General features: G+C 41.3%; 1 protein-coding gene across 1 annotated transcript; it reads right to left on the bottom strand.

Moving 5' to 3' along the window:
- Positions 1 to 610: 610 nt before the first annotated feature.
- On the bottom strand, positions 611 to 17,627 carry LOC138212720 (protein Niban 1-like). The gene is given in 15 exon segments (XM_069173222.1): positions 611 to 2,074; positions 2,076 to 2,167; positions 4,035 to 4,146; positions 4,245 to 4,352; positions 5,284 to 5,394; positions 5,516 to 5,662; positions 5,862 to 6,043; positions 6,252 to 6,414; positions 7,955 to 8,059; positions 8,141 to 8,256; positions 12,853 to 13,014; positions 13,529 to 13,646; positions 14,564 to 14,701; positions 14,904 to 15,034; positions 17,480 to 17,627. Coding segments are annotated over 15 exon segments (2,919 nt in total). The 5' UTR covers positions 17,535 to 17,627; the 3' UTR covers positions 611 to 895.
- Positions 17,628 to 19,368: the final 1,741 nt, after the last annotated feature.

Genomic DNA, 19,368 nt, shown 5'->3' with positions numbered 1-19,368 from the left:
TTTTATTTCCATTTGTCTGCATGGAACTTTTTAGGATTTTAGATTTGATTAAAATTTTAGCATCTATTTATGAAACACAACAAAGCAGACTTTGTCATGAATAGAATGACAGGACTTATTTCTATCGGACACCCTGCTGTTTCCACAGTCCGTTAACCTTTAACACACCAGATTTGACAGTAAGCATAAAAAAAAACAAGAACAATTGATATTCCATAGGAAGTCATGCAGACATTCTAAAAAGTCATTGTGTTATGATCTAGTTTAAAATAACATTTATCAGTTGAAAAGGAAAACTTCATATAAACACAGCTCATTAAATATTCAAGTTTGCAAACTTAAGTCTATTTTTCTGCTTTCGTTATTGCATTGTACCTCATTGAACATAAGCAGGAAGTATAGAATATTTATATGGAGAAGCAGTATGTATTGTGTTTTTCACGTGCTCATACACATGCAAACAATTACTCTCTTAATGACGTTTCCCTATAGTTCCACAGGATGAGTTTAAAGCTGCACTAATCAAAGTTTTTACATTTTCTGAGGCTTAAATGTTTGGTTATTTGTTCTCGAGTGGCAAAAAAAGAAAGAACTGAAGCAGCTTTAAGAAAAGAGCAAATTTAACATCTTTATTAGGTCATATAATCATTTTCAGTGTTGAGAAAAATAAGACAAGTAAAAAAAAAAGTTTTAGGTTTCATCAAGAAATCAAATCATCAATTTTTTCTTGTTAAAATGTATGAAAATGTGATGCATCAACAAAGAAATGAGTCAAACCGTCAGTCTGGATTCATCCCTCTCCTCTTCTTTAACCTCTGTCCTCTACCATTTAATTAGAAACTGCAATGTTGGTTTTAATCAGGCTGGGAGATGCATCAGTCAGGATCTGCAGTTGTCATGGTAACATTATGTCAGGGTGTACTGCTGCTGTTGGGACGGGGGTGACTACTGTCTGGACCTCAGTGACCTCAGTCACAAGTTCCCTGATAAGAGCCACACTGTCCAATGGCAGCTCAGCAGCAGTCTGAGGCTGTGATCCTATTGGCCGAGGGAGATCCTCATCCCGCCCCTTTTCTTCTTCTCCTGCATCATCTCCTTTCTCCTCTGCTTCTTCTTTCTCCTCTTCCTTTCTCGTCTCCGTCTTAAGGTCAGTGTCTGTTTCTTGACTCTCGCTCTGCTTTTTGTTTGAGGCGTCAGCGCCCTCTGCTGGTGATGCACAGGATCTGCAGCCTTCATCGATCTGCTCACCTCCTGTTTGGGCTTCGCCATCCATCTGCTCTTTGACTCTCTCCTCCTCCTCCATCTCCTCTTCTGTCCCTTCTGTTTCCTCTCTCCTCTCTTTGATTGTCTCATCTCCTTCTTTCTCTGCTGCCTCTTTGTGTTTCTGCTCTTTCAGCCTCTCTATCTCCCAGTTGTCTTTAATTTCTCCCGTTAAGTAGACAGCTCTGTCGGTGGTCTGCTGCACCGCTGTGTGCATGACAGAAGGTTCAGAGGAGCTGCAGCCAATCGCATCGCTCAGTGAGCCGAGACTGAGTTTCACCTGACCATCTGTACCAGGAGAAACCTCCTCTGATATCTGGTCTGAGACTGATCTGAGGTCAGGTAGAGCAGGATTCTCAGACTGATCACATCCAGCTTGGACATCCGCGGACTGTGGTGAGACCAGAGGTGATGGATCTGCAGCGTCTGTGTTGGTGGAGTCAGCAGGTGGGTCAGGTGCACCACCTTCATCTTCAACAGCTACATCTGAGTTGGACGATTCGGCTGCTGTGGTTCTGATCTGGACTTCTTCTCTGGTTTCCTCGAACCACGGAGCCTCTTTGTTTCCAGAATCATCCAACTGTTGTGTCACAACGATCTCAGGGGACAGAAGTGCTGTACTCGGGTCAGAGCTTTGAGTGGTACCGGGGTCCTGTTTGGTATCAGCAGTAAGTTCTGGGTCCCTCTGAGGTCCAACATCACCTGTCTGACTTCTCTCTTCCACCACAGGAGCAGTTTGTTTCTGGTCACAGGGCACCGTGGAGGAAGAGCGCTGAGCGTGAGCGGCCGGGCTGCCCGGTGCCGAGCGGGGGGGGCGTCTGTCCCAGAAGGCTGTACTGACTGATGGCCAGATCGGAGATGTCCAATAGGACATTGTTGCTCTTTTTACTGGCCGTGTCCTGGACCACTGAGAGACATGAAGAGGCACAGAGAGAAATCACACTTGGACCATTCACAGCACGTTGTGTATTAGAGGGAATCAAGATAATCTGTTAGATCTGCCTGTCAAAGCATCCGACAGCTTTAGGAACTCAACCGCGTCGGATTTGAGAAGCCTGTGTTGAACCATTTCAGGAAAACTTCCAAACGAACAACCCAACATTCACACCGACCTCCACGTGTACAGAGCTGAGGTGTTTTAGTACAGGCAAACTTGTACTAATATTAAATTACTGCTCCCACACTGGTGACTCTCTTTGATTCTAGTGGGTTAAACAAATACAATAAAACTATGACATGTGAGGATGGGATTCAATATGTTAAAGTGTGTGTGTGTGTCAGTATCCACACCACCACACTTCTTAGTATGCCAGAAAAAGATTGTGGTGGTGGGGTGTGGTTTGGCTCAGCTGTAGGAGGGCCTGATTGGGGGAGTGGTTCAGGGAACGGTGCCTGGAGGAGGCTTCATTAGCCCCAGCTGCAGTGAATCATGTTTTGTCTCTCCCAACATAAAAGCACCTGGCAGGACACCGGATGGGGCCGAGTCCTGGGGACGCTGAGCAGCAGGCTGTTTGCAGACAGGACGGGTAGCATGTGCTCGAATGCCCGGCAGGAGAGCACAAGGGCACTGGTGTTGTTGTGTGCGAATAAAACACATTGAACAATATACTTTGGCTGGTCGTTGTTCATTCGTGCTGGAAGAACCCACGGTGACGGCAAGATGCATGTCACAAAGATCTATTATGTCCCAGTACATAGTATGTTACTCGGTCTGAACACTAGGAACCAGTGGGACCATATATAAAAGTGCTAGAAGGCTTTTAATTTGAAACACATACAGGAAGAGGTGATATCTGGTCTATATAGTGGTATAACTCTATCTCTAAGTGACAGATATTCAGACCTCGCTAGTCATCTGTGAAGCAGTTACAGGAAACGACATGTGTTTGCATGCGAGCGTAAACAGGAAATTCTGAAGCATCAGCTATTTCGGTGGTTCTGTGAGCTGAGTGGTGAGCAGTGTATCTGCAACCGCTGGGAAGTGGCTGAAGGCCTGATGTCATATTAATTTTTTTTTTTTTTTAATTTTATTGTACTCTATTAATCCCCGAGGGGAAATTCTTTCGCTACAGCAGCATCCCAAGGGGGAGCTGCTGCAACAGGCTGCCACGACCGCGGCACCAACTAACCTGAGGTGCATGTTTTGGGTGGAAGCCGGAGAACCCGGAGAGAACCCACGCAAGCACAGGGAGAACATGCAAACTCCGCACAGAAAGGCCCAGGACCGGATTCAAACCCGGAACCTTTTTGCTGTGAGGCGACAATGCCAACCACTGCACCACTGTGCCGCCCCAATACTTCACAGTGTACTCATGTTTAATGACCACAGTTGTCTTGTATTCGGCTAATCCATGACATACACAACAAAAGATTATGGCAGGTTGTACTCGGTACTCTCACACTGTGCTCCAATATCATTTTTCAAGCTTGCACACTTGTGCTGTATTTCTCAGAAACTCTGTAGAAGTCCTGCAGGAGAGACCGCCTCAAAATGTACTCCACAATATGACAAGTTCTCAGGGAGTGTAGCCCGACCCCACCCCACCCGACCCCGTGTCTACACAGGAGACGTAGTACAAGCTGCAGCTGTCTGTCAAACAGGATGTGTTCAGTTCCTGTGTTGAAATGTGCCAACTGCAAAACAAGCTCGATTAATACCAGGAGCAGAGTGTCTGTTCTGTCCCACACAGACAGCTGAAATACTGCTGATGAAGCGGCTCCTGTGTAGACTCACTGAGAGTTGGTCAGTGTGCAGCTAATGTTGTCGTGCTCACCTCTTTCTATCTCCTTCCTGAGGATGTTTCTCAGAACATCTTCATAGACGTTACGAACGACGATGAAGCTGCCGTAATCGGAGAAAATGAACTGCTCGAACTGCTGCAGCTCCTGGACACAGAAAACACAGAAAACACAGCTTTGCATGCAGAGTTCAGTCGGGCAGTAACTGGTGTGAGAGACGGCGGCGGACCGACGGTGTGACCTACAGTTCTCCAGCTGCTGTCCATCCTCCTGCTGAGAGAAGGCAGAGTGATCTCCAGCAGAGCCTCCTCGTAGAGCCGCCGCTGCACCACCCTGCTGTCGTAGTCCAGCTGCTGCTCTCACACACACACACACACACACACACACACACACACACACACACACACACACACACACACACACACACACACACACACAATCTTTAACATATTGAATCCCATCCTCACATGTCATAGTTTTATTGTATTTGTTTAACCCACTAGAATCAAAGAGAGTCACCAGTGTGGGAGCAGTAATTTAATATTAGTACAAGTTTGCCTGTTTTTCAACCCATAAATATGAAAAGTCACAGCTTAAAATGATCTTGCAAACATGAATAATTATTATTCACCTGTAACGTAAAGACTATTTAAAGTTATAGCGTGTATACAGGCAGCATAACACCTCATCTTTTAATAAATGTTTAATCAATCTGAAGCTTATTCTTAACATCAAGACTTTTTCATGCGTGCCATGCTTGTTGTTCTTACAGAGATTTAGAGATTCGGAATATTTTTTGATATTTGTGACATCGGTGTCCGATGACACGACCTGTATGTATCAGAAGGAGCCGTAGCTTTGAAGAAAGAGCATTAGCTTAAGGTAACTTTTTTTTTACAGAGTGGACTCTGTGAAGCCCCAAAGTTCAACACGTCTCTCCATCCACGATCTCAGAAAACTGAGCGTTTTAATTCCTTTTCAGATGTTTTCAGGGATAATTCCTCTACATGAAAACAGCACAGGCTACAACATACAAGAACGGGCGTTCTGGTGGGATTGGCATGGTTGTCTACCGCCTGACAACATATCAAATATTTTCTGCAGATTGTGGCTCCTAAACAATTATCAACACTGTGATTAAAGTCACAGCAAACCCTGAGAGCAAAAGTCGGATGGAGCCAGGATCATTAATAGCTCATGCAAAGATGCCTCTTTAGTCTAATTTCACAAATGTTGAAGTTACACATGGTTGACATTCAGTGTTGTGTGATGTAACCGCTTCACCTTGACAACTCTTTCTCGAGCTCTCTCCATCTTCACAGGAAGCTGAGCGGGCTGCAGTCTGGCTGAGGACCGGAGATACTGCTCCAAGGTGTAGACGGCGCTGTCCAGCAGCTGCAACACGGACACAACAAACACTGTGACTCTGTAACCTCCACTGTGGGCTTTGACCTTTTCCTGTTTCAGCTGAGGATCTTTGCAGGACCGTGGCTGTCCTGAGGGTTGCTCCTCGTACCTGCTCCATCTCCAGATGTGCAGAATGAACCAGTCTCTGAGTGCTGCTGATTCCAAATCGCTGTTGTAAGTCTTCCAGTTTCCCTGCCAGCTGCTCCACCTGCCTGTAGCACTCATCCAGTCTGATGGAGAGCAGAATGGACAAGGCCTAAAGCACACGCACACACACACACACACACACACACACACACACACACACACACACACACACACACACACACACACAGATAAAATCACAACCATGAGCCAAAAGAGTCTCTTATTCGAGACTCTTTTGCCCTGGAGTCTCTTATTCTAGAGACAGACAGAGCCACACACACACTCAGAGGACACAGAGCCTGTCTCACCGTCTTTGTGTCCTCCGTCCCTCCATTCGTGTGTGAGAAGGCGGAGCTCATCTGTGTGTGCAGTGTGTGTTGCATCCCGACAATCGCTACACTGATGTTTTCTGTGAGTGCTTGGAGGATGGAGGACAGGTAGGGTGACACGGACTCGCTGCACGCTTTCTCTGCCTCTTCACATGTGCACGCTGGAACACACACACATTCACTTCATGAGGACAAACAACAGACTCCTTGAACAGTGTTCTTTAAATAGGATTGGATGACACTTATCAGACAGGAAGCTCAGATTGTAGCCTCACATGTTGCTTTAACAGCACTGTGTTTGCTCATTATAAAAACATTCATTTTCTTGGTATGTTCAAACTTTAGGGTTTAACCGTCCACATACTGTACCTCTGACTTTCTGCTCCAGGAAGCGGTGAGAGGACATGATCTGGTCCAGGTTGGATCTGATGAGCGTCTGATTGGCTGACGCTGTCTGACGACACTCCTCCCTCATAGCCTCCAGATCTGCAGTCAGCTGTTCCAGCACCAGTGTGTAGGTCGCCTGCACTGTCTACACACACATGAATACATATAATCACATAATCATACCCCATTGAAAATGTAATTCATCTTTTAAACACAATTAATCAGTAAATTGAATACACATTTCAAGATAGCAGTGTTGAAGGAGTTTATAAATGTGTTTTCAGATTAATGTCTAAATTTTGTGTGTGATAAGATTATATGAGAAAAAGTCTGCATGCTTTAGTTAAAGCTGCACATATGGAGGCAGCATAACAAGCTGTTGTTAACACTACATTGATATTTTAAGAATTTAAGGCAATAAACAAGCACATATTTGGAGTTATTTTTAATATTCACTCTCCTTTTTGCTGTTTTGGTCTCTTAACTCCTGAGAAAGATTGAAATAAGAAAGATGAATAAGTAACAGAAATACTGAAACAGCTCTGTGCCACCATCCTGTGTTCAGATCTGACTCGGTGCTTCCACGTCTTACCGTCACGTCACACACGTTTGGATGTTCTTACACCTGCAGATTTCTACCTGCTCTTCTTTCATTTTTTTGTCACCATTAAAATTATCCTGCGTGATTCTGCTGAGCTCAGCTGAACTATGCGGAAAGCACCAGAGATTTACTTTCAAACGAAACTGGTGGCTATAAAAGATCTGTATAATGATTAAAATATAATTAAGAAAAAAAATTATATTCAATATTTTGTATCCCTGTACATGCTGCTGTAACATAAAAAAATGTCCCTCTGAGGGATTAATAACGTATATATATCTATCTAAAAACACAAGCTGTACATGCTGCTTCACCAAAGCCTCCTCTTGGTTTAGCTTATTTTTCTTTTAGTTTATCTCTTCTCTAATTTCTGACAAGTGTTTCCTGGAGATGCATGTGGACACACATGATGATGCCAGGTGCGAAGTTTGTACTTGTTCATGCTGACCACTTGTGATCTGATCACCCAGAACGGATACTAACGTCCGATGTCAACAGGCTCAAAGACCTTAATAGTGCAAAAGCTTGGTAGAGTTGTAAACACAATGTAGTATTTAAATAATATTTAACATAATATATAATAATTTCATTAACTTTCATAATCCAAAAATTGGTTAGTGCAGATTTTGAGATTTTTTTTTTTATTTTTATTTTTTCATGATTTACTCTCACATTTTTTAAATTCTTGAATGCACAACTTTGAATTACTTCATTATGAAGCTGATCTTTGGTCAACATGCGGCTGAGCATGTGGTGCCTCTTTCACGCTGGATATTCTGACAGACTTCAATGTAAACAGGTTTCACTCTGAACTACTTTTTACCAGAGAAGTTGTTCTTCTGAAATCTGAAAACCAATCAAATACAGTAGATCTAAAACTATCTCCATGGCTGGAGGCCTCCAGGTTTTAGTGGTCATTTCTGATTCGAGCGAACTTGTCCTTTAACATCATCATGTCCACTATTGGAGGCCTTCATGGACTGTATGTTGCCTTCAGGGACTGTCTGAATCAACTGAGCACCAACAGCATGAATGTAACAGAGAGGACAACATACAGTAGACTCGGAGTATTAGTTTAACTCACTGCCAACCACAGTCGTATCCTTTCAGTCTTCTTGCCCTTCACCTTGGACTGAAGCTGACTCTGTAACCATGGCAACACTTCCTCCATTGCCTGGGAGGCCAGCACCTGCACAGACAAACGCAGCGTTTATGAAGCTCATCGGACGAGGAACCACTGGAAGGCTGAAGTAAGAGTGTATCTGCTCACTTGTTCCTCAGTGCCCAGCAGCTTTTCCCAGGATTCATAGCATCCTTTGTCCTGCCGGTAGAGTCGGAGGGCGCGGGCGAACGCCTGGCTCTCATGGGATGAATCACACCAGGGGTCTGCAGGGAGAGCAGACTGAGTTAGGATTCTGAAAGAGTTTGGTGGAAGTCATTCCTTTCTCTGAACTAAACTCTTGTTCCCTCCGTGGATGTTGGACATCAGTATCTGACTCTCACACTCATCGAACACACTGGACCAACTACAGTCGCAGGGACGCACTATCTTAAAATACTGTTGTTAAAAAGTAAAAGATACTGATTTAAAAACATGGATACTGTAAAAAAAAAATATATCCTGACAGAAAACAACATGAATTTCACGGGCAAAAACTAATTTGATCACATGACACATGATTGTGCACATGAAACATATATTTGACCCATGGGAAACATATGGAACCTTTTCATGGTCTATTGTGTAGATTCCCATGTGAAAATATTTCCAGATTTTTGTTGTAACATGTGTCTCATGTGATCATGTTTCCCAGGTGGAAAACATGTGAAACTCGTGTTTTACTCTAATGGTTGTAAAAGTGAACTATAGAGTCTGTCTTAAGAGAACTTCCCATTTTACATGTATTTTATTTCAGGTTGACAGGATTCTTCCTTAGAATGAAAACTTGAATTGTATTCCTGAAATCATTATCAGAATGACCAGCTGATAAATTAAACATCACTTTTCTCTTCTTTCACCGCTATGAACACACACGGTGGTTCATTTTAACTCGGTCTCAGATACAGTGTGCTGCTGCCACAAATAATCAGTAAATCGGAATTAATCCACAGCTGAAAATAATCCCCAACAAATGTGTTATACTTCCTAAAACTGTTTAAATAAAAAAAATACAGCATCCAGCTGTTGAAGGAAATCTATTTAAAATGGTGGCGTCGGCGTTACGGTTGACCAAGAACCAGAAGGCCACATATTGAACGTCCTTCCCCAACTCCCCTTTCTGGTCATATCTTTACTGTCAGGCATAAAATGGGCCCAAAATAATTCATGAAAAACCAAACCGTTGTAGAAACATATGTAAATAAAGCGATATGAGTGGTAAATACCCTTCATCTAATTCTTTCATCTGTTTAACAGTTTAAGTCCTGCTGTTAATTTTCACATTCTGCATTTACACTGCTTTGATTTCTCCTGTTCAGGCACACCATCTAGTTTTTCTGTGTTTAATGGTGTCAGCTTCTACATCTCTTACTTTCAACACTCTCATGTTCTGTTTTTGTCTTTGCTGAATCACATTATTACGTCTTTTCTTGTCCAGTGTCAGGAGTCTGGTTTTCCTCCGTTTTGCCCCCGATCACCTCTCCTCCTCTGTCCTCCTCTCCTCTCCTCCTGTGTCCCCTCAGTCCCCTGTCTGCTTGTTCTGTGTCCTCCTCTTCTCACCTCCCGTGGCCACGCCCCTCACCAGTCCCAGCAGCTGCAGCCACTCACCCCGGATCACCACCTGCAGGTGTGCTGCATCTCCCTGATCACCTCCCCGGACTATATGTACCCTGCCCCTGCACTCCTCTGGTGGTCGGTTCATTAGTTAGTCACCCGTCCGTCCGTCCTGTTCCCATTCCCATTCCCATTCCCCCGGCTCCAGTTCCACCTGCAGAGCTCCCTGTCGGAGTCACCAGTCAGTGGAGTTTCCCTCCCGACTTGGAGGATTATTGACTATGTTTCTTCCAGCGGTCCTGTCCGCTGGTCTGCCGGCTGCCCTGCCAGCCGTGTCTCCCTGGATCAGTCGGTTGAGTTGCCCTCCCGACTTGGAAGCAAGTGGACACTATAGGTGCCACCTTTTGGTTTGTTTGTTTGTTTGTTTTTATTTATTTATGGAAATAAAAGACTGTATTTTGTAACCGATACCCAAGTCTGTGAGCCTGCATTTGGGTTCTGGTAAAACACCCACCACATAACATCCAGTTCCTTATGAGGCATTTGGACACCTCTTTTCTAACTTAATTGATTGCAAAGATTTGAGGAACAGAAAGCTCCACTAATGCTGAGAAAGCACACTTCTCTTTATCGTCAACATCCTCGATATGAATCACACGAGTGCAGCTAAGAGCTGACAGCTATGAGACCATTTCCCCACTGATGTCACTGACTCATGAAGAGATGTACTCCAATAGTTAGTGTGTTGCAACACCAGCGACACAGTTTGAAGTAAAAAAAAAAACTTGCACAAGTTGACACAAGCACCATCATCACCCGTTTCTGAACGGTTTGCTCACTTCTGTCTGAATTAACCCAGAGGGTGGCGGTTTACACACACAAAATGGTTTCTGTTACAATTTGAATTAAAAGTTTCAAGTTAAAAGCTGCATGTTAAACTCTCGGGTCATATTTCCAAAGTTTTGCAGTAAATAAGAGCAGTTTTTGTCCTAAACTATCTTTATTTACTCAGTCTAACAAAAGGACTGTGTTGCCCACACCGTGACCGACATGGTGATATGTCCCACAATTCATAAATACACTCATGCAACATTCATGAATGTATTTCTGATGCACACACAAATATTTATTGTTTAATATACAACTAAAATACACAAATACACATATTTGAAAGTATTTGTAATTTTCGTAAAAAAACATTTTTGGATGTTGTTGAATTTATATACAAACTGTTGACTTACATTTACGAACCGCTTTTATTTTGTGAACCTCACTGCATTTGTGTGTGGATTTGTTTAACTTGCGTTTATGAAACACTTTTATTTTGTCAAATGTCACACAAATGCAGTGAGATTCACAAAATAAAGGCAGTTCGTAAATGTAAGTCAACAGTTTGTATATAAATTTAACATCCAAAAGTGTTTTTTTTTATCAAAATTACAAATACTTTTTAATACATGTATTTGTGGAATTCAGTAACTACATATAACAAGAAACATAATAAGAAATATTTGTGTGTCCATCAGAAATACATTTATGATTTTTTTTCTGAGTGCATTTATGAATTATGAGGCAGATCTGACTGCATACCAGAACTCTACAAATTCGACCCTGCACACAGTTTGATAGTAGACGGAGTGTGTGTGTGTGTGTGTGTGTGTGTGTGTGTGTGTGTGTGTGTGTGTGTGTGTGCGTGCGTGCGTGCGTGCGTGCGTGCGTGCGTGAGTGAGTGAACGGTCAAAGACTGGCTGGTGAACACAGTAGAGCATTTAGCACTTAGAGTTGGATATTTCCCTCATGGAGACCAAAACACAGCTAAAACAGAGTCAGTGCTGAAATTACATTCATGAGATGGTCAGAAAAAACAACTCAACAGCTCATGAATATGTAAAATGATCTGTTGTATGCTCACCAGTTCATTACATCAATTTAAAATGTGATGGTATGTCAATGTTGTGCTCATTACTTGTTTCTACTGCCCCCAAATGCTCCCAGGTTTTCCCCAAAAACTGGATAAACTACTGTAAATACTTTACAAAAAATACACACAAGTTTATTTACAATTAGTTCCTCTTATCCCCACATTAAGTCGCTATGACTAATATTTTGACAAAAAGTTGCATATTTGCACAACTAACAGGCATAAAGTAAAAGTAGCAGTCATTTAAAGTGGTGTTTCTGGACGCCTGGCTAAAGGCTAAATATTCACTCTTTATGAACTCTGTCTGGTATGTTTATAAATTTAAAGGTTCATAAATAAATACAAAATACATTTCGAAGATGTTCATAAATAAAATGAGAACGTTGTTTGAAGGAGAGACTGATGTATTACTTTGGGATCAATACGAGGAATACTGTTTAATGCACTGGGGCTTCTTTAGATATCTGAAGTGAAATAGTCACTGGCATTGTTTCATGTTTCACTGCTCAGGATATCTTTGTGCAGATATGACACGCTGGGTTTTCACAACTTGAAGTAGAGGGGCTTGTTTTTGGTTTGTACCCTGGCTAACCACACAGGAAGTCAGCAGCATTAATATTTGTATCTGTTGCCCGGGCGACTGCCACAACAGGCTGACAGGCTGAAGATGAGCCAACCGGAAGCAGCCTCAGATACAGCAGGAAGAAATGTTTCAAACCCTCATCTGATATCATACACATGTAAAGTGCTCAAATACTGCTTCAGCTGTCAGAAAGATTTTCAATCGGGGAGAATTCACAGCATGCGATTATACATCAGGCATCATTTTATAAAATTGACTTTGTTAATTAAAAGAAACTTCTAAAGACTTATTATTAGGTTTTTGTTTTAATTGTCTGTTAGCCATTCAAATGAATACTTTAACATTGTAGAAATGAAGGCCTATTTGCCATCTTTCCAGCTGTACATGGACATGTTTTGCCTGGTTAGCAGAAAAGAAATGTCTATCTACAGTTTGTTAATCAGTGTATGAGCTGGAGTCATGGTGGCTCTGAGTTTCATGCTGTTACTATTTCTTGAACAATATAAAGCTGCAGGATATATCCTGAGGTAGAAGTAGTTAGTGGGCTCTGTGGAAGATTACCTGCTCTCCCTGTAGATATGATGACTCACTCCAAGGTAACGAAAACACAACAATTCTCAGTTTCAGGTTGATTACACAGAAATGAGACCTAACTATGAATATTATGTTTAATTCCTACCAATAGATCGCTGAACCTTTAAAACACTACATATTTCAAACACAATGGGGTAAAGGTCGGCCACAGAGAAAATGTGAGTGTTTTACCAAGGTTGCGGTGTCTGATGCAGGTCTGGAGGCTGAACAGGAAGTGATCTCGTTCCTCCTCTTGTTGAAACAGGAAGCAGGTGTGACCTGTGTGAGGCAGGTGTAGATACACAGCAAATACATCTGGAGACGAATCCACTGGAGGAGAATCTTCCTTCACTCCTAGACACACGTACACACACACACACACACACACACACACACACACAGAAAATTATTTATCTAATAATCCAGGTGAAGATAATAATATTTTATATTTTGTAGAAATGGTTTAGTAGCCAAGAGAAAGAATTAAATCTTCCCGTGTTTGCACTCGAATGTGTCCTCTTTTACAGATGTCTCTTTTATAATAATTGTCAAAGGAGAAAATATCTTTTGAGCCACGGGAGATTTCTTTTTTTTTTGTTGCACTTTTGCGAGTGACCTGTGTGTTACATTCGCAGCAGGTCTGAGTAACATCTATAGATCCAGTGGTGATAAAGTGATACAGTAAAGGGATCGGGATGCTTTGTGTCAATTCAGCAGTTTGAAGACAGTCTGTACTTTTCCTGTTTACATGTTCTACCAAACATTATTACACACATGGTGAACATCTCAATCAGTGCACATAATCCACACTTTATCATAAAGGTTGATATCATTTCTGGGTATGAACATGCCAGCGATTGGTAAATACCATTGAGTATTCCAGCACAGGTTTTCTCCAGGTGAGCTCTGGACTCCGCATCTGTGGTGAACACACTGCCCCCTGCTGGCTGGAGTACCAACTTCGCTGCACATCCACGATTGAAAGTCTACAATTGGAAACACAAGCAACAATCCCAACACCAAGACACAAATCATTTAAATAGCATATGCCATGTGCAACAGTGCACTGGATTCCTTCACCTACACTCAATAGAGTAAAACTACTCTAATGTATGCTACCAATGTGTATTGAGTGTGTGACTGTCTTCTTTGTTAAATAATTAAGTCGTAACTACATGTAATGAACCTTTACACTCACTATAAGCACCTTTAAACTCTTTAATAACACACCAATAATTATGAAACACTTTTAAAATGTTAAAATATCAATAAACAGATTATTGACCCGAAAACTGGCCTAAACAATATCAAAATAAAGCGAGTAACTTTGCCTATAAGGTGTTGACCAAGTAAAATAAATGCACCAGTTTTATAATTAATTTCCTTTTTAAGTTAAGTACTTTTCACTCAACTACTTTTAGAGTTTCTACAAATACATTAAAGGCATATTAAACCTCAAATTAGTCACAAAAACGGCAAAGGGGTATTAACAATACTAAACGCCAAGTAAATCACAAAAATATAATGAGACAAACACATTCAATATTTGTGTGCGTAAATGTGTGTGTGTGTGTGTGTGTGTGTGTGTGTGTGTGTGTGTGTGTGTGTGTGTGTGTGTGTGTGTGTGTGTGTGTGTGTGTGTGTGTTACCTCCATGTTGTCATGTATCTCCACTCTGTAGTCTCTCCTCAGGACAAATGTGTGTGTGTGTGTGTGTGTGTGTGTGTGTGTGTGTGTGTGTGTGTGTTACCTCCATGTTGTCATGTATCTCCACTCTGTAGTCTCTCCTCAGGACAAATGTGTGTGTGTGTGTGTGTGTGTGTGTGTGTGTGTGTGTGTGTGTGTGTGTGTGTGTGTGTGTGTGTGTGTGTGTGTGTGTGTGTGTGTGTGTGTGTGTGTGTTACCTCCATGTTGTCATGTATCTCCACTCTGTAGTCTCTCCTCAGGACAACGTGTCTCTCCCTGGATTTCTTTCCATGCTCATCCCAGCAGGAGAACTTAACACTCCCTTGGTATAGCACCTCCTCTGGGGCATACTGAGGCTGTACACACACACACACACACACACACACACACACACACACACACACACACACACACACACACACACACACACACACACACACACACATTGATTAGCCTTTAAGATAATTAGAATAACCCTAATCCAGATGCATTCAGTATAAATATAGTTTGTATAAACCAGTGTTGATTGATTGATGGATTGACAGGTTCAGCTCCTACCCTGTGTGTGAGCAACAGGCCCCTTCTTTCTTTCTTTGGCTCCAGCTCCTGGTGTAAGTGTCCAAAGTAAGCGACAGCGTACTGCTGCTGGTAAAACACACTGAAGCTCTGGAACATGCTGTCGACAAGTCCTGGACGCACAGAAACAGAAACACAAAAACACTTCTCACAACTATTGACATAATATTTTCCACATGCTGTATGCAAAGAAGAAAATATTCAACCCCATTCAGGATCTTTCAGAAACTAAGTCTTAGATTCCCGATTACTCAAACAGAGTCAGCTAATATTCATCTTCCCAAACATCTGACAACCATAGTCTTAATCAGATTAGCATTGGGTTAAAGTGTGTTCTTTGTTCAAATAACTTAGAGCATATGGAAAAGTCAATATTTCACCAGTTTATCTTTGTTAGCTTTTTATATATATATATATATATATATATATATATATATATATATATATATATATATATACTGTATATACACAGCGGTAACTGATAATCCCATCTGGGCTTTTTGTTTCTCTTCCTGCACATTTATTTTTGCTCCCTCTTTTTGTTTGTGTGTTTTTGTTTGATTTTATCTGTGCAACATAAATACTTGTGCGTCCTAATTGTTGGTGGTGCTTCTAGTTTTTTGGGCCAATCTTAGAGAATAACCTATAGAGTTATCACCATACTTTGCAGTGCTCCTGAGCTCTACAAAGCGTTTTGGTTTCTTTTAGCTCACTATTTAGATTTTATTGCCAGCAATGTTTCTGTTTTGGTTCACTATCGCCACTCTCAACAACATTTTCTCAGCAGACCAAATCAGCATCCAGCTGGTGAACACAGTGGAGCATTTCACTGCTAAGAAGCCTGAATTAATGGAGATTCAAATTAAGCTCAAAGGAGAGGAACCATTGCACCTACATTCATCAGGTGAATCATCAAACACTTCCAAGTACTATTGTACAACTAAATTCGTTGTTTTTAGTTCGTTCCACTGCCCCACTCGTGATTAAAAAGACTTCCCACCCATTTGAAGTTACATTATCAAAGTACATCTAGTGAGGTTTTAGTCGAGTGGAGATGAGGAGGTATCTCTTGGAACGACCTTTGGTCTCCAGGAAGACTTTTTCATTCAATAATTTCAAATGGTTTAAACAAGCTTTGGCGGGGGAAATAAGACCCGCCCATTGAAATAAATAATGTCTATCAGGAAGTGATTTTTGGGGGATGCTTTTCTGCTCTGAGTAGTTTGTAGGACAATTTGTAGAAGATGAGGTGAGGAGAAGGCAGCATTCCTCTCACATAAAGGATGAACTCCAGCAAATACACAAACATCATTTAAAAGTGTATGAATTTGGCAGCTTGTTTCCAAAATTAATTTTTATTTCTGTCTTTAAATGCTTTGTGTGATTTCGTTTGCTGCTCTAACATCTATAAATTGGAAGCTCTTGATGGTCTTAAATGTGGATCATAATCTGTTGTTTATCATTTGTTTACTTTTAGTGGCGAGGATCGCATATTCTTTGGCTCTACGTCTGGCTGGACTTTCATCTTACACACTGACACAGATAAAGACAGAGTGACATCAGACAACCCATAACAATATAATAGTTGGAAATGGCTGTAATTAGTTTGGTAGCTAATCTTAGTGACAGGATGTGACCGTGCTGATAACATGTATAGGAATGCACACAGGGAGAGATACGCAGAAAAATTCACACAGCACATCATTTTTGTCTTGTATTGTTGTTATCATTGATTTGAAGTTAAAATTAAAGTCAACTAATTTTTTTTTTTTTATTAGACTTTAAATTATAATTTCCCCGTACATGTCACTATCACACCCAAATCACCCTACAGGCCTCGTGTCATTTAACTGCAGTCTGATTCAGAGGACCCTTGTTGCATGTCACACCCCTCCGTACGTTTCCTGTCTGCCTCTGAACTGAAAGCTGTCCAATAAAAGCAAAAATACATTAATGTCGTCTATTAGACTGCAATCCATCAAAACATTACAAACTGCAGTCCCCAAAACAACCATGTATTTTGAATAAGCTCCCCTCTGCCAGTGACCTCTAGTGAGGTTGTCCCACCAGTCAGTGCAAATGTTGGGAAATCATTTGTATACAGTACAAGCACAATATCAACTGTTGTGATGCAGCTGTGGACTCTGTGGTTGTAATTAAATACTCTGAACAGCAGTTATCAACTTTAAGAAATTGACAGTCCAGATCCCATTAACTGATCCAATAAAGTGAGACATGAGACAGGGGCAGAAGGCAAAAAGGCTTTTTATCTGCTACTACACACTAAAACGTAACTGCTGCTGCAGCCACTTCTACAATACATACAAGTATCACTATTATTGCTGCTCTTACTATGACTACCAGTGTCCCTGTCACCCCTACAGCTTCAGTCATTTCACTTTTACTTGACATTTCTCCGTCTCTCTCCTCCTTCCAATTCTATTTATTAAATCCCTTCTCTATAGAAAGCTCATATTGAGATGTAAGATATCTCAATTGTTAAATTTATTTTTTGCAACTGTTGGTAAAAATAAGTGAAGAAAAGTGAGTGATGTTACCTTTAATGTGGCTGATTTTGGCCTCATCCAACAGGCCAGAAGAAGATGCTCCCATAATCTATGTTTCCTTTCTTCACAAATGTCTGTAGAAAAGCTGAATTGGGTTGTTTGGACGTGTAAACGGTGAACACAGGAAGTTTATATGTCATACATGTCAGCTGCTCGAATGTGTCAAGAGTCTTTTTTTCACTCAGCACATTTCTTCTGTTCTCTGTGGCCAGATGGGCGGAACTGATGTATGAGGTGAAGTTTGTCCTCTAAACAGCTGTAACATCTGTGTCTGACTTGGAGCGCCATCTGCTGGTACACACTGACATGAAACAGCTCTAACATTATTAAATGATGATTTTATTACTGTAATGAGTTTGAGGAAAAAGTGATCATAGATAATCATTGTAAGCAACTATTCTCTTGTGTTTCACAAGGTTTGTTTACACTTTTTTAAATTAATGTTTGTTTCTCACTTAAACCTTTTTTTTTTTTTTCAGGATCTCCACAATTTCAGGCAGTTTTCAGACCTCTTCACTTTTTGCCCACTTTATTGTCTTGTAGATGTTATTTAAACAAAATTTTGTTTAAAGTTTGTCAAAAGGCAGCCTGCGTAGGCCAAACCAGTCAGCAACAGAGGTAGAACAAACCCTGGTCATGTCATTGTAACACCATTGTAATACAGTCTCACAGAAAAGATACCAAACAGTAGTTCTGGAGGGCCTTTTACAATATTTGTGATTTTCCACCATATATTCTCCTACAGTCACTACACAATAGGAGTTAACTTGGAAAAAACGGGCCATTGTAACAAACCACCTTTTGGTGAAGTATAACATAATATAACTTAGAGTTAGAATGTTTTTGGCCTTCAAGATTGTTATAAATACTGATACTAATATATTCATTAAATCAGCCAAAGCAAATCTAATTTTGAAGACCGGGTGGTGGATGAAATAAGGCAAACAAAACATTGGTGTAAAAGTACAACAATACAGCAAAAATACAGCAAATGTATATTTCTCCAGCTCTGAGGAGGGCTCCCTTTAATGAAACTGAGGTTGTAGCTTGTAGTCTACCTTCCTGCTACAGGTAAGAACAGCCTTTTGGATTTTAACATTTAGTTATTGAGTTATTGATTCGGAAAGTTTGAATCTGCCAATATCTTTTTAACTTTACTGTAGACCTTTACGAAGCACACATCTAAATTAAGCTTGGTGGGAGCACCGCAACAGACTTACTTTCTACATCAGTGCACGTAAACGAGTGGTTCTCAAACTGTGGGGCGCGTCCCTCTAGTGGGGCGCAGTGGTATTACAGGTGGGGCGCAGGGGGAAATGCAGAATTTTTTTATTTCAAGAACTTTATTGAGAACTTCACATATTACAAAAGTACAAAGTACACGGACATAAAACTAAGTCATTCATAAATACATGGCAAAATGCCTGTACTTTCGTGTAAATGTTTACGTTACGCCATTAACAGATTCCGCTTGCGCGACGGCCAAGATCCTCGCCGACTCACGTGTAGCTTAGTGTGCACGTCCGACTCTACCCGGAGGCTGAGGTTTACAGCTCTAACACTGAGTGAGTTCTGGCTCGGTGTGGAGAGGGACCATCCACTCATCGGACAGAGGGCTGTGGGCATTCTGCTTCCCTTCGCCACATCCTACCTCTGTGAGATCGGCTTTCCTGCTGTTGCCTCTCTCAAAACAAAATACAGATCTAAGCTCAACATTGAGCATGAATTGAGAGTGGCCGTATCAAGTCTGCAACCCCGTTTTAAAAATATTTGTATTGAAAAGCAGGCTAATTGCAGCCACTAATACTGATAAAAGGTGACAGCTCACACATATCTGCACTAATTGTATTTAGTTTTTCACAGGTTGCACTTTATTGTTG

This window comes from Embiotoca jacksoni, unplaced genomic scaffold (genome assembly GCF_022577435.1).
Source record: "Embiotoca jacksoni isolate LCO1_2020_lvr unplaced genomic scaffold, fEmbJac1.0.p SCAF_59, whole genome shotgun sequence".
Lineage (NCBI taxonomy): Eukaryota > Metazoa > Chordata > Actinopteri > Embiotocidae > Embiotoca > Embiotoca jacksoni.
This window is presented reverse-complemented; position numbering and strand designations above follow the sequence as displayed.